Source organism: Medicago sativa, chromosome 8 (genome assembly GCF_051527215.1).
Source record: "Medicago sativa cultivar Bolivia chromosome 8, Bolivia_mono, whole genome shotgun sequence".
NCBI classification, from domain to species: Eukaryota; Viridiplantae; Streptophyta; class Magnoliopsida; order Fabales; family Fabaceae; genus Medicago; species Medicago sativa.
This window is the reverse complement of record NC_140756.1, coordinates 29444440-29469881: the sequence shown is the minus strand read 5'-3', so window position 1 is coordinate 29469881 and position 25442 is coordinate 29444440. Positions and strand designations below refer to the sequence as shown.

Here is a 25442-nt window from a genome sequence, read left to right as displayed (position 1 = left end):
GTAGTAGTTTGATGGTGGATATTGATAGTTATTGTTGTACGGTGTTCTCCAAGGTCTTTGTTGGTTTTGGTTGGCCGGATACCTTCCTTGAAAATTGGAAGTACCCGGATTTTGTTGTGAGGTTCCGGCTTGTTGTGATTGGTTAGGCCTTTGTTGGTTTCCCACATAGTTGACCTCTTCCCCTTCAAAAGAACCGGGTTCGGGACAATAGCCGGTTGGATGATCCCCCGTACAAAGTCCACAAGTATTGACTTGAGCGGTTCCTCCTTCTTGCTTAAGAGATTCAAGAATTTGTTTAGGCATAGCTCTCATCTCCTTTTGCATAGCTTCTATTTGTTGAGTGAGGAGCTTATTTTGAGCTAAGACCGCATCATTTGCTTCTAGTTCCAGAATACCGACTTTCCTTTGATTAGGATTCCGGTTGTGAGAGGATTTTCTTGTGTTGAGAGCCATTTGATTAATGATTTTGACAGCTTCAGCTGGGTTTTTCAAAGCAATAGAACCTCCAGCACTTGCATCTAGCATCGTCTTGGACATGTCTTGTAGCCCTTGACGAAAAAGATATAGTTGCATTTGGCTATCAAAACCATGCTTTGGACAATTCCTTAGCAATGATTTATAGCGCTCCCAAGCTTCACAAAGAGTCTCACTTTGGCCTTGAGCAAAAGTTGTAATTGAAGTTTTAGCCTCAAGATGCCTATCCTCCGGAAAGAACCTTTCTTGAAATGCTTTCTCTAGCTCACCCCAATTTTCCATCAAAGAAGTTGGTTGATCAAGATACCACTCCTTAGCCTTCCCGATCAAAGAATGAGGAAACAATTGCACAAACACACCCTCTTCCTCATCTTCCTTCATACCAAGTGTACCGGCGGTAACATAGAAGTTGGTAAGATGTCTATATGGATCCTCATGATCCATACCGGTAAACTGGTTATGAGTTATCAAGTTTATCAACCCAGACTTCAGCTCAAAAGATTTGGCATTACGGTTGCCAAGATTAGCTAGCCTCCTCGGACTAACCCACATAGGTAGAGCATTCTCATCTTCATTAGCCATGACTACTTCTGGATCACTCCTCGGAGATGAATGTGCAGAAGAATGTGATGAAGAATCACCTAGTGATATAGTATGCACCGAACCTGACGGAGAAGGAATAAAAAGTAAAGATTCCGGCTGAGCCAGCCTGGCTAATCTCCTAGCTTCCTTTGCTTGCTTTCTAAGTAACCTAGCAGTTTTCTCAATTTCAGGATCAAATTGTAGGTCTTCTTTATCAACGGTACCTCGCATAAACAAAGTTCACCAAGACTATACCAGGTGGTTAGCATAAAAAAATAATGAATGATATATGTGTATAAGTATATGCATGAAAGAATTTTGTGCAAAATTGACTTAACATGACAAAATTGTTTCAATACTTATGATAAAAATTTCCGTTACTCCCCGGCAACGGCGCCATTTTGATGTAAGATTTTTCCTACACGTCATATAACTATGTACACGTGAGTATATATAGGATCGTTTCCACAGGGAGTTACGTTTAATCATAAGCATTTACACAATCGTTCACATTAAGGGTTTGGATATAATTTGTTTGTGTGTAACACTATATCCATGTTTGACACTAAAGTAAAAACGAGAGGGGATCGAACTATTTCGCTTGCGGTATAAGATAACGAGCAAGCATAACAGCAGCAATCTCTCGATCGATTAACAGACTCTAGCTTTATAACCAATATTATCACAATCATTTCTACAATATCCTTCGTGTCCAAAGCGACATCGTTATTTCCAAGTTAGCGTTTAAACATTCGTGTCCAAATTCCTTAAACGATAACAAAGTCGATCGGATAACTTAATCGACCGTGTCCAGCCTTATTAAGTATCCGAAAGCATTAAAATCTTGATTAAAAGTAATTATCCAAGGTTTACAAACTTGTCAAGAGTGATATAACATAAGATAGATTGTTATTCTAGTTCTAGATTCAAGAGTTTGTGTCCAAATCATCTTGAATCTCTTTGAAAGCATTAAAAGCAAGAATAACAACAATATTGAATCATTAAGCTAGAACCTTATATATTAAAAGATCAAAAGATTACATAATAGCTTGATAGTTACCTCAATACTACAAAGAAGGTGATAGTTACATATAGACATGTAAACTAATGCAAGGAATGAAGGAAAGATGAAGATTCCATGCCAAGATCCTTGATGTCTCAATGAATCTAGGGTTGAATCTACTCCTTAATCACTTGCTTTGTGTTTCTCTCTATGAAATAGCTCTAACCTCTCTCTAGAAATGTGTAAAATGTTTTCAATGGAATAGTGAATACCTAAAAGAGAGGTAAAAATGCTATTTAAATGGCCTGTGTTTTTGCACCTGCGCTAATAGCGCAACTCACGCTAATAGCGTGGTAAGGCGGCCTATAATTTGGCCAATGGGAGCCTGCCACGTTGTTCTTGCCCTGCTGCTACGCTCCAGCCACGCTAATAGCGTGGCTCTCTGGAGCATTTACGCTAATAGCGTGAAATACGCTAATAGCGTAGCTCTTCAAACCCAGCTTCTGCTTCCACGCTCCAGGTACGCATATAGCGTAGCTCTCTGGACATTGTACGCTAATAGCTCAGAATACGCTATTAGCGTACTCTTCAAGAGTGCTCCAGATCCACGCCCCAGGTGCGCTAATGGCGTATCCCTCTGACCTTTGGCATTTCTTCATCACGCCAATAGCGTAGGACACGCTAATGGCGTAGCTTCTTTGAACTTTGACATTTCTTGCTCCTTGCTTGTAATTTCCTGCACAAAAAGGGTAGACTAAGGCTCAAAAGCATAAATGACATATTAACACAATATTTGGAGTTTTCCATAGAGAATCTTGCAAAACAAGTCACTAAAACGCCTAAACTCCTATGCGAAATATATCACTTTTAAACACTTATCAAACTCTCCCCAACTTGGCTTTTTGTTTGTCCTCAAACAAATCAATTGAAAAGGAAACTAACAAGGCTTTGGACAAGGTTTTCAACATGGTGTCAAACAATTCAAAACAAAACTAAACAAATGGTGATTCAAATATGATCACGTGGATAAGCATGAGGTCCTCCGCTACTCTAGATTCAAACTAAGAATGCGAAAAATGTCCTAAGCACAAACTATACATCATAAACTTCAAAATATAAACATATTTATCTATGAACCACACCTAACACACTTCTTTGAAAGTAAATGCAATATAATGATGACAATGAATGAGGTAATGAACACACATCCAACAATCATGCTAACATCCTATTTAAGTTAGGTGTCCATCCAAATATCGTCTCAAAAAGCATAAAAGCATGGATCAAAAGGTCTTGCAAGGGTTATAACTTGGCTGGGCTACAAAAGAAATGTCATATGTGGGGCAATTGATCAGAAAGCCTATCAAAGAGGAACATTTTTTTTTGTATCACAACTTGAAATCCATGTACTTCCCTACCAAGAATTAAAACCTTTGGTGCTTAACAATCAAACTTATAACCTTGACAACTTATTCTCTTTTTGATTTTTCTCTTTCTTTTTCTTCTCTTTTCTTTTCTTTTTCAAATGTACAATTTTTTCTTTGATTAAATGTTGTCAGGTTATTTTACAACTTCACCATAACTTAACATATAATGCCTCCTTTTCCTCCCAAATGAATTCCATTTTTACTTTCCATTCAAGTCTAATATGTGCATGGTTGAAGACCTGCTACAGTCTGGAAATGAGCACGAGCAGCTTTGACACAAAGTGAGCATGATGATGATGATGATGTGGCATGGAGGAAAAGAAGAATACGGATAGATGTGCCTAAATAAAAAACTAAGTAAATGCAAAGTTACACAATTACCCATTAGTTTAATTTATTTTTAATAAGAAAATGTGGGTATTTTTGGAATATGTGAAAAGGTGTATCATGCTAATGCACACCTTCTAATTTTTGAGTAGGTGTGCATTAGCATTCCCCATATATATATATATATATATATATATATATATATATATATATATATATATATATATATATATATATATATATATATATAACCGTTATAATTATTTGATCCAACGGCTTTGATTTGTTATTAATTATTATTGATTACTTTCTCTTTCTTCTCAAAACATGAAGTTACACTTCTTTGTGCTATTGCCATGTCCTTCATTATCGATCACTGCAAATTATTTTTGTACAAATGTTTTCATTCATTGTTTAAAAAAAAACCATCTTTACTCCGTAAAAAAAAATTGAATGGTTATTTTTAATTTTGTTACAGAAAAACAACATAAAAATAGAAATAAAAGTTTGAAAATGGGTGAAAATCATGTCCATAATAAAATCAAAAGGACAGAATCATTAAACTAGTATCGAAAAGGTGAGGACAATATGCCAACTACTTTTATTCTATGATCAAAAAGACAACTTAGAAAAGTCATCAGCCTTAGATTTTAACGAGAGAGAAATAATTAATAATAAATCAAGGTGTATCTCATATAGTGATAATCTCCTACTAGCATCTTAATGTGTTTTTTTTGAAGGAACATCTTAATGTGTTTTCCTTTCATTTATTGTTAACATAATATGAGCCGTTAGATCAAATAATTATAACGGTTGAGATTTGGTGTAAATCTTTAGACTTACACCTGGTGTCAACGGATCCTGCCTTATATATATATATATATATATATATATATATATATATATATATATATATATATATATTCTTGTCCTGTCACATACAATATACGAATGGAACCATCGAAAAATATGTAAAAGTCTCTTTTGTTGAGTGCATACGTGAACACTTCACATAAATATATGTTGCCTACTCCATAAAAGTGTACCAGCAAATGCACACATTCTGGGTTAGGTTTATCACATTCATTATTCAACATTTTTTATCACCAAAACCTGAAAGAAAAAGTGAGTGAATATGAGGCGTCAATTAGTCATGGCAAGAGAAGTGGCAACAAAAGAAACACACCAAATGAATAAACACATCACACATCATATGATAGAGTTAGTCAAAGAATCACTACAATTTAAATTACAATATGAACTTATTAGGTCATCTAATTACAATCTGAATTTGAAACGGTGGATGATCGTATTAATCTATTAAAATTAATCAAAACAAACATATCAACTATATGTATAGAATGAAGATTGATGGTAACCTAACTCACAATGAGTACGAAATGGACGAAAGCAGCGGCGAGCTAAAAACGTGAGTCCAAAACCACTACGAGCGGAAAAGAATATTGAGCAAAACACCACTAATTTGCAGAAAACGACAATAAGATGAAAAACGGTGAGCAAGGATGAGATCGATGATTAAAGAAAGGATACACAATGCAACAAACAAGGATGTGTATGAAAGCAACTATACCCAATGATTTAGATGTTGTCCAATGCTTCAATGGAAGAAAAGCATTGATAATGAAAAAATATATGAGAAGTTACAACAACAATGAGAAGAGAAACCGAAAAAGTGTGTTTGCAGTTTATAACCAGAGTGAAAGGAATGAGAAAAGACATGACATCGTTTCTAATTTTTATTTGACGCAACATAAGGTTTCTAACAGGAGGGAAAGTTTGTGTCATGGGACAAAATAGAGAAGGTATCTGTGTCATTTAAAAAAACCTCATGGGAGATGAATGTATTTTTCCCTTTTTGAATTTAAATAAACAAACTATGCCACTTACAAGAATACTTCCTCCATTTCGATAGAAACACTTAAAAAAAATATGCGTATTAAGAAAAGTTATCGGGATAATAAATTTATCTAAAATGTGTGTAACTATTACTAAATTTGCAGGTGGAAACGCTTTGCTTGTCAACTAATCACGATGGTTAAAGTTGCAGTGATCGGCGCCGGAGTCTCCGGCCTCGTCGCCGCCAAGGAGCTACAACAGGAAGGCCACAACGTCGTCGTTTTCGAGAAGAACAACCGCGTCGGAGGAACCTGGATATACGACCCAAAAACAGACTCCGATCCTCTTAGCATTGACCCAACACGAGAAACAGTTCACAGCAGTGTCTACCAGTCTCTGCGCACCAATCTTCCAAGGCAAATCATGGGATTCTTAGATTACCCTTTGTCCAAGCGAGAATCCTGTGATCCAAGAACGTTTCCGGGTCATGAAGAAGTGCTTCGTTTTCTGGAGGATTTTGCAGGTGAATTTGGGATTCATGAGTTGACCCGATTTGAAACAGAGGTGGTGAAAGTTGAGAGGAAAGGGAAGGACTGGGTGGTTGAGTCTAGGGGAGGTGACTCAGTGAGTCAAGAAGTGTTTGAAGCGGTTGTTGTGTGTTCTGGTCATTTTGTAGAACCAAGACATGCTTTGGTTCCTGGTATTGAAAACTTTCGTGGGTTTCAAATGCATTCTCATAATTATAGACTTCCTCATTCTTTCAAAGATCAGGTACATCAAATTTTTCCAAATTTGAAAACTTTGAAATCATTGGAAATAAATGGATATCAATGCAAGTAGGTGAAAATATTTAGATATAGATTTTGGCATTTAAGTAATTAAAAAATTGGACAATTATAAGATTGTACGGACTACATAACATAGAGTGTTGTTTTTACAAAATCACGGTGACTCGTTGTCACACTAGTCTTGACTCACATGAAAACACGATTTAATTCAGGATTGTTCCATGTGTTAATCATTTTAGTCTCTGGCGTTAACGAATGAGGTTAAGCAAATGACAAACGATGATGTGTATTAATGTTGATGTGTGTTCTCATGGACCAATTTTACCGACTCTACTAAACCATTCATAGGAGAAAGTTCATTATTTTTGGTTTTCTATCAAATTGCTCCCTGATAACACATCAAAAGTCTATATGTCCTTCTCATTAGTACACATCGTCTTTTGTCACTGACTTAACGTCAAAGATTAAATTGTGTTTTTGTTTGAATCAGTGATCAGTGTGACAACGAGAGTTACACTTCCAGAGACCAAAATGATGGTTTGCGCTAGAACTATTTAATTGATTATTAGAGAAAAACTTGTTTAATGCCTATTTTGTTTGGAAAATTAATTGGTAATTACTACCTACAGGTTGTGATTTTAATTGGGCTAGGACCTAGTTCGTTTGACATCTCAAAAGATATTGCAGGAGTTGCAAAGGAAGTTCATGTTGCAACAAAACCGAATCCACTATTGAAGGGTATGAAGTTGGAAAATGTTCGCAATATATGTTTCCATACTGTGGTATGTTAAAAATTCACTCTGTCTCATAATAAATATTTCCATATACTTAGATATTGCTTTGTTAACAGTATAATACTGCTGATAATTCTCGCCCTGTTTAATTTTATTTTAGATTAAATGTATATATGAAGATGGCTTGGTTGCCTTTGAAGATGGATTCTCTACTTATGCAGATGCCATAATTCACTGTACAGGGTACTAGGAATTTCTGACATTTTCTCACCTTCAACATATTTTTTCTTTTATCTGATAAATTTTTAATTGATATTATATCTATGAAATTAATCATTTTGAGGCATATAAACAAATATTGTAACAGGTACAAATACCGCATTCCTTTCCTCGAAACTAATGGAATAGTAACGATTGAAGATAATCGCGTTGGGCCACTATACAAACATGTTTTTCCTCCTTCGCTGGCTCCATGGCTCTCTTTCATTGGTTTAACATTTCGAGTTAATACAATTTTTTTAATGAAAAAGTTATTTTAAAGTTATATAGTTTATTGAATAATTGATTAAGACTTGCCGTGGCCAGGAAACGATTTTTATTGTAATTGAGTTACAAGCCAAGTGGGTTGCAAGAGTTTTATCTGGTAAGATTCTTTTACCTACTGAAGAAGAAATGATGCAATCTGTTAAAGACATATATCGCATTATGGAGGAAAATGCGTTGCCCAAGCATTACACACATTCGATACGTCCGTTTCAGGTGTGTGCATTTGTTTTTCTTCCTCACTATACATTTCATTTGATAATTTTTCTCAATTAACAGATTTAAGATAGGCTTTGATATTATGTTTGATTTTGAATTTGCAAAACGAACTTTTCAAATAAGCATTGTTCAATTGTTAAAGGTTCTATTTAAGCATTTCTCTAACCAATGCAATTACTAGGAAATTAGTCTCCAGGTGACATACATTTCATAGGCAAATTAGTATTTGGTGTTTTGCATTGATGTATGATCAACGTCAAAAGACCGCATATTAACGTGTCACATCGGAGTCTCTAACGATACAAGTTACTAGAGAATGTTTTAAAGGAAACTTTACTATTTCAAATATGTATTTACCAATTCGTACAATCTAGAGATTGTTTTGACCGGTGCTTATAACTTTAACGATCAATTTGTCTATTCACTCTATAACTTGTATCCGATTATAAATTTGCCCGAGTTTAACTATTTACTTATAAAATTACTCTGTCAGGCTGACTACAAACAATGGCTAGTGGCACAGATTGGGTTGCCTCCATTAGAAGATTGGAGGGACGATATGTTGATGGAGTGTTTTAAGAAGGTCATCGAAATGAATGAAATGTATAGAGATGAATGGGATGATAACTATTGGGATGCCATCATTCAGAATGGATCTGCTTCTTAAAAGGCAAAGATTTTGAATGTTTAATGCTGATTGTTACATTGGGTTGTCTCAAGAATATAATTTGAAGTATTTGGTTGACTTTTCTTGATCATGTATTAACTTTTCCTTTACAAAAAACATAAATAAAGATTTGTTAGTTCTGTAATATACAATAATTTCAACCTTAGTTCACATAAATAAAGATTTGGTTTGAATCTCTTGAAATGCAGAAGTTGTATTTATTTGTTTTTTTAGAAAGGAAAATTGATGCAATCTAATTTAGAAAGTACTCTTTAGAGTAAACTTCAGAGTTCAGATGATGAAAGACCGATACAGTAGAGAAATTGGTTAATAATTTTTTTGTCTTCCTTTTATTTTTTATTTATTTTTGGATAACAAGAGGGCCTTAGCCCGGAAAAAAGAGAGAACTACCGCTTAACAAAATGCGGAGTCGAAGTACCAATAGAGTCAGCTAAAAATAACAAATTAATTTGAGCAGGACAATGCTCATATAACATCAAAGAATAACCTCCATCACATGCCATATTCGCTAACGCATCAGCACATTTGTTTGCTTCACGATACGAATGTCGAATCTTGATCTCCCACTCCAACTCCAATAATCTTCTAATATTTTGCAATAAGCTCCAACCATCCACATTTCCTCCTTCCCCTAAAGCGAGTGTCGAAGCTACTACCGAAGAATCAATATCGAGCTCCACTTTATGAAAACCACGCAATCTAGCCAACTTCAAACCTTCAAACACCCCCCAAAGCTCTGCAACATATGCACTACAAGCTCCCAACCCCTTCGAAAAACCACAAATCCACTCTCCGTTCTCGCCTCGAAAAACTCCACCACAACCCGCTACCATTCCTTGCTGAGAAGCGCCATCCGTATTTAGCCAAATCCAACCCATGTTTGGAGGCATCCACCTAATCTCCTTAATCATGGTCATGTGCCTAGTATTAACTACAACCATACTAGCAACAACATTGTAATGATGAATTTTCCTTTTAATCTCTGTGCACGGGTTGATAGGCATAACAAAAGTATCATCATGTACAAGCTTATTCCTCCAAAACCATAAAGAATAGCATGCTGTTGCCCAAAATCTCATCCAATATGAATTCTCCCCTTCATCCATTGCCATAGTCATATTAAGATATATCCACTGTTGCAAATCACAATTGAAAAAAAAAACCTCCCAATACCTTGCTGTAACCATACTCACCCAAACAACCTTTGCTAACGGACAATCGCGCATAACTTGAAGCTTTCCGGCGTTCTCAAATTCCACAGCCGAGACCAATGATTATCCTCCTGCCCCATCGTAAAGCCTCGCAAAATGTTATAAGCCTAAGCCACAAAAAATTCACCCATGCTCGCACCTGGACAACCGCAAAATGTCTTCCTTTTATTGATTACGATTAGTTATAGTTTTTTTTTTTTTTTACATGATTCAGTGATCTACTGCAAAGTGTACAACAGTATTTACAATGATGTAACTAAGAATGAGAATATTAGTGGGTTGTATTATTCCAAAACTATGCAAGTGGTGATTTTTTTTTGATACAATGCAAGTGGTGATTTATGTAAGTGCAGCAAATATATAGTCTACCAAAAAAAAAAAAAAACAGCAAATATGTTTTTTTTTTTTTTTTTTTTTAAAGAAGCAAATATGTTTCTAAAATCATGTTTTTCAAACTTTATTAAAAAATGTATAAAAAGGATGACTATTTGATATATTTTGTGAAAAAGTAGAATTCTTAATAAGATTGTAACAATTTCATATAAGAAATAAATGTTCTAACACACATGTTAGAATATATTGTACATCACGACAAACATAAATGATTATCATGTATAATGTCATGATCAATTAGCCCGGGTTCTAGTTGCTTGAATTTATGAAACCAGACAAAGTAACTTGGTATAAAAAAGTGAAAGCGTTAAGGTATTTTCAAGATAATTTTTTTTTTTTTTTTATGGAATCCTTAATCAACGCTCTTAAGATATTGGTTAGTAACAGTTGCTAAAAGACTACTATTATACTCTAAACTACTGTCTCCGTGAGATTAACTCAGTTAGTAATAACGATGTATAATATATGCAAGGTTCAGGGTTCGAACACCAGACACCACAAAAAAATACTTCAAACTACTAATATTTGTTGAAAAGGACATGTGATTGACAGTGTTGGCAAAAAAAAAAATTTAATTACTAATATATTTTTTAATATGTTAGAAATGGAAAAATATTTGATCAATAAAATACCTACATTTGTGAGCAATTATAAATAGAACTTATATGAATTTTTATTGCTTACACATTTATATATAATTTTTTTTTTTTTATAAATTTGTATGATATGAACTTGACTCTACATAATAAAATTTTGGATTCAGCTCTTTACCCAACCAAAAATGCTCATTCCCAACTGAAAAGACTATAATACGTCTGCATGAGTTAACTCACGTTGTGTGAGTTAACTCACACACCTCACGTACCCCATGCATGTAACGTGAGTTAACTCACGCACCTTTGAACGGTAGCGTGACTTAACTCACGCACCTTTGGCCGGTGGCGTGAGTTAACTCACACAAGTTGGCCGATGATTATGAACAAAGAACAAGTTTTTTTGGACGGTGGTCAAGGTTTTTTAATGGATTTAACGGGTTTTTACAAGGTTTTACACGTTTTTTTGACTGCATTAAGTGTAGTTAAAACCTATGTTTTACAATTCCCCGATAAATATTCTTCCAACCTTCACCATTTCTCACATTCTCTCCTCCTCACTCTCTCCTCTTCTTCCTTCCACATCAACAATGTTTTTCCATCCTTGGCCTTTCATAGAAACATATAAAAGTAAAAAGGTTAATGATGTTTGATTATGAAAACTTACTTGTTATTGGAGTGTTGTTTGATTTGAACTTGAAGGAATTTTGGATTTGGTGATTTGAGAGAGATATTGGAGATTTTAAATGGGAAATGAGGAAATGAGGTTTTGCCTGCCTTTAAAACAGCACGCAACGCGTGAGTTAACTCACACAGATTTAACACTAGCATGGATAATTTTGAAATTTCAGTTGGAAATGAGCAAAACGTGTTGAGAGAATAAGAGAATTCTAAATTTTTTGGATTCGTCCTTGCATATTTCTATAATCCATACACATGTACGTATAGATGTAACATACAGAAATCTTGTAGTTCAGCATAGTTGAGCATCTATATGGGTGAAAATTTTAGAATCTTGGTGAGTAAGTAGGAAATGTACTTCTTTTTTTCCTGTGCTTTCTTTAGTGTGGACTTCAAAATTTTGAGAGTAATTTTAACTTCAGAAATTATTAATTTTTAATTTAATTAATAAAATGTAAATAAAAAATCCATTTATATGATTCTACGTCACGAGTTCGTATATCACCTAATTTAAAATATATTAATTCATCCTTTTTAATTCATCATTACCAAAGTCCTTGTTAACCGCCTCTGCCCCCTCATTGAGACCATTATTGGTCCCTACCAAAGCAGTTTTCTTCCAAGTAGAGGGACTTCTGACAATGCTATTATTTTACAATAAATTGTACATGACATGCGGAAGTTCAAGAAGAGGAAGGGTGATGTTGCTTTCAAGCTTATCTAGAGAAAGCCTTCGACAACGTCAATTGGGACTTTCTTAAGGATTGCCTCAACGACTTTGGCTTCCTCCATCAACAATCAAACTCATCATGCATTGTGTTACTTCTTCTTTTTCAATTCTTTGGAATGGAAATAAGATGCCCACTTTTAAGACAACTCGTGGTCTTAGGCAAGGAGACCCTCTTTCTCCTTATCTCTTCATTCTTTGTATGGAAAAGCTCTCCATATCTATACGCGTATTAATAAAAGTTATTGAGATAATAAATCTATCTAAAATATATGTAACTATTATTAAACGAGTTTTGTTAGAAGACACCTTTTAGTTTTTATGAAAGTGTCTATTAATAAAAGTTATTGAGATAATAAATCTATCTAAAATATATGTAACTATTATTAAACGAGTTTTGTTAGAAGACACCTTTTAGTTTTTATGAAAGTGTCTTTTAGCAACTCACACCTTAAGCCGTAATTATCCACTTTTTAGTGATAACTTGTTAAAAGACACATTCATAAAATTAGTAGGTGTGTTCTAGCAAAACTCTTATTAAATTATCCTTTATATATAATTACACTCAATGTAATTTTTTATTTTAAGATAAATTAATAGTATTAATAAAAGTTATATTTTGTAGAAGCAGAGTTTCAATTACCTATGCAATAGAGTGTTAACAAACAATTTTGTAATTCAATCTTTAATCATTCATTGAGATTGATCACACATCCATGAATATTTGTGAGAGATGAAAAATGAACTTCTAGTATGTATATGACAAACCAAAAATCACCCGAACAAGACCTTAATTAATGTTATTAAAAAAAAAAGACCTTAATTAATGTTAAAAAGTTTTTGAATATTTTTTAAAGTAGGGCCCACTTGTAGAATCCCACCTAACTATGAGTATGACAAAGTGGATCACTTGTTTATTCCCTTAATCACTTCATTACAATATGTTATGTTAAAAACGTGATAAAACAGTGTCTCTGAGCTTTGACTAAAACAATCTTGTCTTAATGGTTAAAGTTGCAGTGATCGGTGCCGGAGTCTCCGGTATGGTTGCCGCCAAGGAGCTACAACAGGAAGGCCACAACGTCGTCGTTTTCGAGAAGAACAACCGCGTCGGAGGAACCTGGATATACACTCCAAAAACAGACTCCGATCCTCTTAGTATAGACCCAACCAGAGAAACAGTTCACAGCAGTGTCTACCACTCTTTACGTACAAATCTTCCAAGGCAAATCATGGGATTCTTAGATTACCCTTTGTCCAAGCGAGAATCCTGTGATCCGAGAACGTTTCCGGGTCATGAAGAAATGCTTCGTTTTTTGGAAGAATTTGCAGGTGAGTTTGGGATTGATGAGTTGACCCGATTTGAAACGGAGGTGGTGAAAGTTGAGAGGAAAGAAAACGAATGGATGGTTGAGTCTCTGGGAGGTGACTCAGTGAGTCGAGAAGTTTTTGAAGCGGTTGTTGTTTGTTCAGGTCATTTTGTAGAACCAAGACTTAGGGGGTGTATTGGATTAGGATTTTGAAGGACAATTTTTGCTTAAAAAAATCTCAAAGATTTTAAAAGATTTTGTAGGATTTTAATGACTTTCATGATTTTAAAAGACAATCAGGATTTTCAATTTGGATTTCAATGGATTTACATCATAAGATTTTAAAGGATTTTAAAGGATTTTATGGATTTATAAGATTTCAAAATATTTTATAAATTTTAAGGACTAATTGAAAAAAAATGATTATTTTGAATGTCATAATATTTTGAATACATACTATTATCCTTATTTATTAATTTTATTAGGTTTGCAGCAACTTAACCTAATTTTTTCCTCCAATTTGCTGTATTTGGTTAGCAGCAATTTAACCAAACAAATTGCATCTAAAATTCAGTGCACCAATTTAACCTAACAAATTCTCTCTAAAATGCATTTCTCCTAACTGATGAGCTTTTCATTCCTATCCTGTTGTGTCATCATTTGTATATATCTATTATTTTTGTAGACTTTTTTTTTTACAAGTTGTCGTACACTTATCTAATACGTTTACAAAAAATACCCTAATTTCCATGCAGATATGATATGTATTTAGTTGGAAAAATATATTATTACTTTTAGTAAATATCAAAGTGCAATTATTCTTTTTAGAGCTATACGTGTAATTTAGAAATTCTATTAATTGAAGTGACTTTGTTTTTCATGTTAGTAGAAATTTAAAACAATTATTACAAGTCAATTTTTGATGTTTAACTATAAAAGTAATAAATAAAATTGACCCGTGCAACAATATAATATTGTATTCATTTTATCTATTTTCTTTATAATTTAAAAAAAATGAGAAGATAATGCCCCAATAATATATTGTGATAAAATAAATAAACAGTCTTTAATTGATTAGTTTTTCAAAACTAAAATTTAAAATTTGATAAGATTCAAGTGTTATTGACGGACATAGTAAGACAAATTTGATTGTAATATTGTATCTCTAATAATCTAATTTGCGTTTATTGATCGAACCATCATCTTACGGGTCAAAGATTATTTATTGGTCTCTATTATAATCGACAAGAACCGTGCGTCGCACGGATCAAAAGTCTAGTTTTTTATTTTTTTTTTATGAGAGATAGAGAGAGGGGGAAGAGAGGAGGGAGAGAAGGGAGGAAAGAGAGGAGAGAGAGAGAGAGAGAGAGAGAGAGAGAGAGAGAGAGAGAGAGAGAGAGAGAGAGAGAGAGAGAGAGAGAGGGAGGGAGAAAAGAGAGGAGAGAGGGAAGGAAGAAGGGATAAGAAAGAGATAGTAAAAACTTTCAAGGAAAAACAATCCCAAGAAATCTTATGTCTTCATGAAAGACTTTTTTTTGTTAAAATTTCATTAGAAAATCTCACAAAATCCATCAAAATCTAATTTATTAAACAATCCTTTGAAATTTGAATGATTTTGAATACCATGAGACTTTTTTTAAATGATGAAAAGTCATGATTGAATACCTCAAGACTTTTTTAAAATGACAAAGAATTGATTGAATACCACAAGACTTTTTTTAAATTGCAAAGAGTCTTGATTGAATACTACAAGACTTTTTCATAATTAAAAAGTCTTTTAAAATCCCTTAGAATCCTAATCCAATACATCCCCCTTAGTGTGGTTCCTGGGATTGAAAAGTTTCCTGGTTTTCAAATGCATTCTCATAACTATAGACTTCCTCATTCTTTCAAAGACTAGGTACATTACATTTTCAAATGGTTATGATCTATTTAATAAGTTGAAATTACTGGAAATAACTAAGATGAACTATTTCAATGGATAATAATGCAAGTAGGAGAAAATATTTAGATATCGATTTTGGCGTTTAAGTAATAAAAAAAATTGGACAATTAAGATTGAACTGAACATAGAGTGTTGTTTTTACAAAATCACTCTAACTCGTTGGCACACTAGTCTTTAGTCTTTGACTTTAACGATAGGTTAAGCAAGTGAAAAACGATGATGTGAGGAGAAAGTTCATTATTTTTGGTTTTCTATCAAATTGCTCCCTGATAACACATCATCGTTAGCACACATCATCTTTTTTCCCTGACTTAACGTCAGAGGCCAAAGTGACTAATGGAAGAAAAAGTCGAAGATTAAATTATGTTTTTGTTTGAGTCAGTGTTCAGTGTTACAACATGTTACACTTCTAGAGACCAAAATGACAGTTTGCACTAGAACTATATAATTGATTATTAGATAAAAACTTGTTTAATGAAGCCTATTTTCTTTTGTTTGGAAAATTAATTGGTAATTACTACCTAACAGGTTGTGATTTTAATTGGGCTAGGACCTAGTTCATTTGACATCTCAACAGATATTGCAGGAGTAGCAAGGGAAGTTCACGTTGCAACAAAACCGAATCCACAACGGAAGGGTATGAAGTTGGAAAATGTTCGCAATATGTTTCCATACTTTGGTATGTAAAATTTGTCATGGATGTAGCTTCTTACTGTATTTTGTTACTATAGTATTAGTATTATTGATAATTTTCATTCTATTTATTTTTTTAGATTAAATGTGTCTATGAAGATGGCTTGGTTGCCTTTGAAGATGGATTCTCTATTCATGCTGATGCCATAATCCATTGTACAGGGTACCAAGAATTTCTGATATTTTGTCACCTTCCACATATATTTATTTATTTTCATCTGCTCAATTTTTGATATTATATCTATGTATAGCTAATGATTTTGAGCACATAAATTAATAATATGACAGGTACAAATACCACATACCTTTCCTAGAAACAAATGGAACAGTAACCATTGAAGATAATCGCGTTGGGCCACTATACAAACACGTTTTTCCTCCTTCACTGGCTCCATACCTATCTTTCATTGGCTTAACATATAGAGTTAATACAAGTTTTTATATTGAAATGTTTATTTTAAATTTATATAGTTTATTTCTTTGAAGGAAAATTTATATTGAAATCATTAAAGTTAGTTATAAATTACCTTGACCAGGAAACTATTTTTATGGTAATTGAGTTACAAGCCAAGTGGGTTGCAAGAGTTTTATCTGGTAAGGTTCTTTTACCTACTGAAGAAGAAATGATGGAATCTGTTAAAGATCTCTATCAATTCATGGAAGATATTGCACTGCCCAAAAGTTACACTCATTCAATTCGTCCATTTCAGGTATGTGCTCCTGTTTTTATCCACTTATTATAGTTTTTTTTTTTTTAATCAAGAAATTAATTGGCTAATGGTGTGTTTGGTTCCACGTTTAAACCTTGTTTCTTGCGTCCCAAAACATTTTTTACGGTGATTTACTAAAGCTAGATATTCAAGCTTTTAACTAAACGTGTAGCTGCGTCCAATTAGCCGTCAGGCCAAACACATACTTGGTTGAGTTTAATGGAGCCATTCATATACTTATCCACGATTATAAATTTGACATTTGTAAAGCCTATAAGGTATATAGTTTTCGTTCAAAAAAAAAAAGGTATATAGTTATTTTTTTTTTAATTTAACTATTGATTTATAAAAACACTCTGTCAGGCTGACTATAAACATTGGCTGATTGAACAAATTGGGCTGCCTCCGCTGGAAGATTGGAGGGACAATATGTTATTGGAGTGCTTTCAGAATTTCATTGAAATGAAGGAAATGTATAGAGATGAATGGGATGATAATTATTGGGATGCCATTATTCAGAGTGGATCAGCTTCCTAAAAGGCAAAGATATTGAATGTTTAATTCTGATTGTTACATTGGGTTGTCTCAAGAATCTAGTTTGAAGTATTTTGTTGACTTTTATTCTACATGTATTGACTTTTTCTTTACAAAAGCCACAATAAATGTTTATTATTATTTTTTAAATAATTTGTTAGTTCATTAATATATTATAATTTCAACCTTAGTTTATATAAAAGATTGGTTTGAATCCCTTGAAATGCATGAGAAGATGTTTTTATTTGTTTTTTTAGAAAGTACTCTTTAGAGTAAACTCCAGATGATGGAAGACAGATACAATAGTGAAACTGGTTAAGAACTTTTTTTGTCTTCCTTTTCTGTTACATTTAGTGAACTACTGCCAAGGGTACAAGTACAACAGTCTTTTTCTTTTTGGTGGTGAGTGTACAACAATCTTTACAATGAGGTAACAGAATGGGAATGTTGGAGACCAATGAGGTGATTAGATAAATTTACAAGTCTACAATTTTAGCGTGTTTGGAATAGCGGTGGGGGGAGAAAAAAAGCACATCTAGCTTAAAGCTGAGATTTTCAGCTTCACAAAATTGACGGTAACACTACATTGGGAAGCGAGAATCCTGCTCCAAACGCTAAGCCAAACATGCTAAAAATACAAATTAGCCTTCAACACTAAACGCTAACTTCTACCATTTTCTCTGCCTCTTCCTTTAAACAAGAGATTCAATTATTTCACTCACCAAGGTGTTTAGGCTGTTTCTAAACCCTAGAGTATAGCCCAAAAAGCTGCTGAAATCCGCTTCTATGCGTGTCATCCATGCTTCTACGTGCTTCACACATGAGGGAGAATCGCCACATCTTCAGAATTCACTGATTTGTATGCAACACCATATATAAGGATAAGAAGAAGGGGTGAAAATTCATCTCTTTGAAGACATTCTCTTGACATTGATTAGATGTTATTGAGTGTCTTAAATGAATAGGATCTTTTGCCGCTTCTTTCTCGAGCCTTAATGAGTAGGTATGCAGTGACATGAAGTCCTCCGACAAAACCAAGAGTTCTTGGAATTACTAGAGTCATTGTTCATATATTTATTACTAGAGTCATTGTTCATATGTCCCAAGTTTTATTAAAAAGTGGAGAGGGGACCTAACCTTTCATGCAAGTTACAATGGTTCTACTAATTTTTTAATGAATAATCATAAGTTATTAAACCATAACCCTTTACCGAGTAGTTGAATGGTTCCTCCTATCATGATATATATATATATCAAATTCCACATTTAAGATAAGGAAATATGTGGAATTCTGGAATGTCTTGCACAACGAAAACTAGTTCTTAAAACAGTATAAAACCTTTTGGTATAAATTGGAAAAGAAATCTTATAAAACACTTTAATCCCTTCAAATAACATTTTTGAAATCTAGCCTAACAGACGGTGCATGTGTGTGATTGCAAATCTAACCTGATGTCTCACAACTAGCATTTACAACTGCCATTATCCATGTTCCCTTATAAAGGAAGTCCATGTCTAGCTCTTCCTAAGTCAAAAGATCAATATTTGATTGCACGACAAAAAATCATTAAGTGTAGAAACAGAGACAATGATATAACAAAGTATGATTTATATATAACCCGTCAGCGGTCAGACCAAGTATATTTACATTATTTTTCTAGTCAATTACACTAATCTCAACACATACATAAATTAGTTATACATATACGTATAACTTACAACAAATTGGAGAAGATGACAAGATGTTGCATCAACGAACTGCATCTATAAGTCTTCGACGTTTCCACCTTGTTTATGCACTCTCGGGCGAGTACATGGTTCTTTAGGCGAACAAATGTTACTTCGCCAATGGATTTTTGCCAGCTCAGCCATGTAGGAGATAAACCGCAATCATTCACGAAACGAGTTGTTTCCTTTGCAGGCCAATATTCTCCTATTTCAGAACACGAGCTTCTGAATTGAACTCGCCGTGTGCCACTTATTCTTCTCGTCAGGCTAGTGTCTTGATAGAAATCTTTTAAGCTTTTTGCATAGGGCCTTGACCTTCATTCCTTTGCTCATTTTCTCTACAAAACATGTCAGAGATAAAGTAAAAGTAAAGAGGAACTAATGTGGACATAGCTACATACTATTTACACTAATTGGGGGGTTTTCGTTAGATTTTTTGTAAAATAAGTTTCTTTAGTGTCATGCATAAATTAGATAGGTAATTGACGTTGATTATGCACTCATCAAGTTGTTTGCTTTTTTTTTTTTTTTTTTTTGAGAGAAGTTGTTTGCTAAAGTGATTGTTTTATTATAATTAATTAAATAATATTTTATTTTTTGTTAAATAAAATGTGTATTTTATTTGTTCAGTTATTCAAATTAATTTAATCTCACAATAAAAATAAAGTTTAATATGATTTTTTTAGGAAAGTAAACTCATAACATTTCATTTAAAATAATAGTTTCAATACAATGAGGAGGGGAGAGAACGATACTTGAGCTAGACTAAAATACAAACGTTCTGGCAAGATTGTGAGCGGCTCTATTAGCTTGCCTATGAATAAAAGCTAATTTAAAGCTAGCATGGTTAGAGAGATATGACATCCAACTAGTAACAATAGTACCTAGTTCATTTTTGTTGATACAACAACTAAGCATAACATGAACTACAAACTGATTATCGCTCTCATACACAACGTGTTCAAAGCCTCTGACAGCAGCTATATTCATAGCAATGAGGAGAGTTGTAGCCTCACATTCGATAACCGGCATAATATAAGAAAAACACTCCATATACGCTAAATATCCCGTTCTATCACGGAAACAAAAGCCAACTCCAAAACAATCTTTGTCTATGAAAAGGGCACAATGAATGTTACACTTGAGCCACTTTGGAGCAGGTTTCTCCCAAGATATTATGGGCGGTGGTGTAGACGTATGATCTTGAGAGTGATGGACGACTGAGTACACTAACAAAAGTCTTGGACTGCATCGGTTGCAGCCTTGCAAGATGCAGAAATATTCAATATTTAATGCTCCTAGAGAACCTGGTTACGGGCGCTCCATATGCTCTAGAGAAGTGCAACAAATTAAACGTGATTTTTTTATTTCAGTTAAACCTGCAAAAATCGAGAATAACAACTCGGGTAGAGCAACTTTTGCTCAATTTTTCTCCATAAGTTAGTGGTGACCCAACATTCTTGAGAATGTGCACAACCAAAAAAAAGGTGCATCTCATCTTCTACCGCATCATCACATATATAAGTGGAATGGTGCTCCATATACTCCTCCATGTATAGCTTGGACTATGAACAGAGGAAGAGTTTGTGAGAAACTTCCATCCTTGCTTTCCCAACATGGAAAGGTTGAAACCTTCGAGGTCGCGGAAATTCAAGCCACCGTCCGTAGTCTTTGTGGATAGTCATCTTGCTTATATATTAAAAAATTATCTGTTTTAGAATTGTTTAATTAGCTTTTATATCCACAAGCATAACTCAAACGACAAAGACATTGTAATATGTAAAGTTAGAGGTACGAACTTTGAAATTTTTATTTATTCACGTTGAGAGGTAAATTTCTAACTAATAAACTATTTGATAAAAAAAATCTTTGTTACCAATTTTCTAACTAATAAACTTGGTTTTCCATGATTCTCATATTACACAGTCTTTTATATCAAGTTGGTATTCCCAGTAAAATCTTTGTTACCAATTTTCCAATCATGGTTGCTTCAACTCAATCAACCATCGCATTGGTTACCCTAATTCTCTTCCAATACCTAACTGGTTCCTATGCAACAACATTCACAATTGTTAACAAGTGTAACTACACAATTTGGCCTGGAATTTTATCCGGCGCCGGAACAACACCGTTCTCTACAACCGGCTTTGCTCTCTAACCACGTGAATCCAATGCCCTTGTTGTACCCCCCAAGTGGTCAGGCCGTATATGGGGCCGTACCCTCTGCTCTCAAGATTTCACCCGAAAATTCTCCTGTGTTACCGGTGATTGTGCTTCCTCCACCATAGAATGCGCTGGAGGAAACACTCAACCACCAGCTACATTAGCCGAGTTTACACTTAATGGTGTAAACGGACTTGATTTCTTTGATGTTAGTCTCGTGGACGGTTACAAACTCCCAATGATGATCGAACCACATAGAGGAACTGGAGGCGGAAACTGCATGACAACAGGTTGCATGGTGGATTTGAACGCGGCGTGTCCAACCGAGTTGAAAGTGATGAGTAATGGCGGAGGTGTAGCGTGTAAAAGCGCATGTGAAGCGTTTGGGGATCCGCAATATTGTTGTAGTGGCACTTACGCTTCTCCAGATACATGCAAACCAAGTTCATACTCGCAATTTTTCAAGAGTGCTTGTCCTCGCGCTTATAGCTACGCTTATGATGATGGAACAAGCACTTTTACTTGTGATTCTACTGATTATATCATCTCTTTTTGTCCCTCAGGTTTGATCTCAAGTTCGACCCAATCTCGGAACGAGAAATCTCCAACAAGTTCAATCGATTCCGGGAACGAGAAATCTCCATTGCCTGAGGAGATGGATATATCTAGGGGACATGTGAACTTCACAGCCAACAATGTTATGATTGCTGCTATTATTTCTTTTGTTTTGATTGTGTTTTTGTGGTGAATTTGGTAAGCTATGGCTTACCACTTTTCATCTTGAATAACCATGCAAAAAAATCAATTAGTTTATATTTTACTAGCAAGATTAATTAGTTATTACATCTCTAGCAACAGAATTATGCAGGTAGCAAAGTTCACAAATTAAAGCTTTCTAGGAAATTTACAGTATCGCAGTTTATAATTTAGAGAGTATCAAACACTATGTCTTATGATGATTGAATTTTATATTACTTGTGATTTGTTCTTGATTTAGTTTTTTTTGCTTATGATCATAATTAGGTCATCTAATTACAATCTGAATTTGAAACGGCGGATGATCATATTAACCTATCAAAATTAATCAAAACAAACATATCAACTATATGTATAGAATGAAATTGAAGGTAACTTAACTCACAATGAGTACGAAATGGACGAAAACAACGGCGAGTTGAAAACGTGAGTCCAAAACCACGACGAGCAAAAAAGAATATTGAACAGAACACCACTGATTTGCAGAAAACGACAGTAAGATGAAAAATGACGAGCAAGGATGAGATCAATGATGAAAGAAATGATACCCAATGCAACAAACAAAGATGAGTATAAAAGTAACTATAACCAATGATTTAGATGTTGTCCAATGCTTCAATGGACGAAAAACATCGATAATGAAAAAATATGAGAAGTTACAACAACAATGAGAAGAGAAACTGAAAAGGTGTGATTGCAGTTTTGTTGCGTTATAAAACACGCTTAGAGCAAGTGTACTCTATTGCAGAAGTAGTATAAAAGATTATCGTATCCACAGGGATTAATTGACAAGTACCAAACTAATTAAGATAAATTTATTATTTAGACGAACAACTGGTAGAATGTTTCGGTAACCAAATAAAAAGTAATGACGAAGAAGGATAAAAATGCGAAGATGTAAATCAATAGAGAGAGGTTTAGGGTCGCGGTTTCACTTGCAAGTTTCGATTCCTTTATGTCAAGTTCTAATTAAAATCCTATTTTTATTCAATCACCAATCCCTTTACTAAAATTATTAATCCGTTTGGTCATTCGTGATTTAATATTCTTTTTCCTAAATTAACACTTTGTTTGATCATGCAAAGAGTTCAAATTCAAGAAAAGCATTAAATGTAAAAAAGTTGAATGATTGGAAGACTAAAATTAAGATTTGATCATGCAATAATTCTAGTCTTAATTGTTCTATTGGTCCACCAATTAACTGCAGTACGATCGCTGATCAATTAACTGATTGTTAACATGCAAAGGTTTGATCATTCCTAATCATCTGATTAAATTAATAGAACAAATTTGATTGGAATAGAAATAGAAATTATAATTAATAAACTAGAACATAACAAGGTAACTCTAGAGACTAATTTAGCTATCCATAATAAAAAACAACACTAAAATAGAGATAGAATTCATGAAATTAAGAGTAAGAAATAACCCTAAAAGGAAGGAAAATTCTTGCTCCAAGATTTGAATCTTCAATTTCTATCCCCAAAACTCTTTAAATTAATAATTATTAATTTATCGATAAATTAATAACTCTCTAAATTAATAAATTTCTCCGATTCTGACATTATTAATTTATAGAGTTTTAATTATGTAATAAGTGAAGTATGTGTAGTAAGTGAAGTGGGTGTAGTCTCCTTTCAAAACCTTGTGTTCCACTGTTTATAGACTCATCAGCACTTGAATCCTTCAAGTTGCAATTCTCCACTTGTGTTTGTTATTGCCGCCTCTCTTTCCAATTGTGTTTCTTTTCACCAATAGCCGGCTCATATGTTATTTTTGTCTCTACGCTGCCCTTTCTTTCTTTTCCACTTGCTTTCTTTGATTGTGTACAGCCCACTTGTGTTTGGAAAAGGACAAATTCATTCCCTTAATTAAGGATTATCACCTCCCTTTGTCTCTCCTTGCCGTATAAAACAAAACAACTTTTTCTATTCTTCATTGTGCCACCTCTGTTGCTTTTCTCTTCTCATATGATGTACTCCAGTTTAGGTACTTGTTGGAAAGAGCCATCTTAATGTGCAGCCACTTGATGGTAGATGAAAAATTCCTTTTGTCTTCCTTTTCCTTTTGATTGAGGATTCACGGTTCCTACCCTTTTGTTCCTGCAGTGTTCAATTTATTTGGGCCAACCTGTAATCAATTTCTCTTAGGCCAATACTTGTATTGTTTTAAAAATAGAAAAGTAAGCTCATAGTTAAGGGAACGTTGGTGTGTGTAAAGAGAAAGTCTTTGATGGCTTTTTCAATTCTTAAATATAATATATATGAAAATAGGCAAGTATCTAAATAATAATAATAATACAAAATGTAATAAAATATACCCAAAATGTTAATAAGTTATACCATTGAGTGGTTTATCAAGTTTATAACCATAACGAAAGGCATGAAAAAAGATATGACAACGTTTCTAATTTTCATTTGACGCAACTTGAGGTTTCTAACGGGAGGGGAGGTTTGTGTCATGGGACAAAATAGAGGAGGTATATGTGTCATTTAAAAAAAACCTCATGGGAGGTGAATGTATTTTCCCTTTTTAAATTTAAATAAACAAACTATGCCACTTAAAGAATACTTCCTCCATTTCTATTGGAACACTAAAAAAAATATGCGTATTAAGAAAAATTATTGGGATAATAAATCTATCTAAAACGTGTGTAACTATTACTAAATTATCCTTTGTATATAGTTACATTCAATATTATTTTTTATATTTTAAAATAAATTGATAGTATTAATAATGAATATATTTAGGATGGACATTTTTTTAAAAAAATTGATGAGGAAGGAATACCTTGTCATTTTTTTTGTTTGGTCAGGTAGCCTGATAGTTACAATTCATCTTATAAGATGAATAACTGGAGTATTCGGAGTTCGAACCTCAGCCCCTATAATAATGCATTATTCTACAAACTGAGCTATGATCACGGGACAAGAATACCTTGTATTTGATCCCTTCATAACAGTCAGGGGCGAATGGCTTTGTATGAGTGGGGTAGCATTGGCTACCCCAAAAGCAAAATAAAACCTTGAATAATTAGTATAATTTTCAATGTAGCTACCTCATTAATATATTATTTGGCTACTCCAAACAATGTTGTTGATTCAAAGATGGACAATATTAATAAAATATTGATAATCTATTTAGTTTAGTGTCAATAATAGATAAATTTGACTTCTTAAAACTTCATAGAACTCAACTTTTATATATAATTATTGTTCAATTTTATTTTTTTAATTGTCATTTCATTAAATATAAGTAAAAATTATTGTGAATTTATTTTACTTATTGATTAAATTTAATATATTAGTTTTTAAAATATATTTTATTTCTTCTATATATTTGGCCCCCTCGTAAAA

The 25442-nt window shown here is 33.6% G+C and overlaps 1 protein-coding gene, 1 long non-coding RNA gene and 2 pseudogenes across 3 annotated transcripts; 3 read left to right on the top strand and 1 right to left on the bottom strand.

Moving 5' to 3' along the window:
• The first annotated feature begins 5725 nt into the window (after window positions 1-5725).
• Window positions 5726-8825, top strand: LOC146898217 (flavin-containing monooxygenase FMO GS-OX5-like). Its single transcript, XM_085738532.1, has 6 exons — window positions 5726-6441; window positions 7088-7240; window positions 7353-7435; window positions 7560-7695; window positions 7778-7951; window positions 8448-8825. Exons 1-6 carry the CDS (start codon window positions 5866-5868, stop codon window positions 8619-8621), a joined length of 1296 nt encoding a protein of 431 aa, XP_085594658.1. The 5' UTR covers window positions 5726-5865; the 3' UTR covers window positions 8622-8825.
• A 4356-nt stretch (window positions 8826-13181) lies between these two features.
• LOC146898216 (flavin-containing monooxygenase FMO GS-OX5-like) lies at window positions 13182-17592 on the top strand (annotated as a pseudogene). Its single transcript, XR_015023864.1, has 7 exons — window positions 13182-13748; window positions 15376-15457; window positions 16031-16181; window positions 16276-16358; window positions 16484-16619; window positions 16732-16905; window positions 17269-17592. The product of XR_015023864.1 is annotated as a flavin-containing monooxygenase FMO GS-OX5-like (transcript).
• Window positions 17593-19033: 1441 nt separating this feature from the next.
• On the bottom strand, window positions 19034-23588 carry LOC146898214 (uncharacterized). Its single transcript, XR_015023863.1, has 3 exons — window positions 23516-23588; window positions 22472-22561; window positions 19034-19505 (listed from the first exon to the last, which is right to left on the bottom strand). It is a non-coding gene; the product is annotated as an uncharacterized LOC146898214 (long non-coding RNA).
• LOC146898215 (pathogenesis-related thaumatin-like protein 3.5 pseudogene) lies at window positions 21106-22555 on the top strand (annotated as a pseudogene).
• Window positions 23589-25442: the final 1854 nt, after the last annotated feature.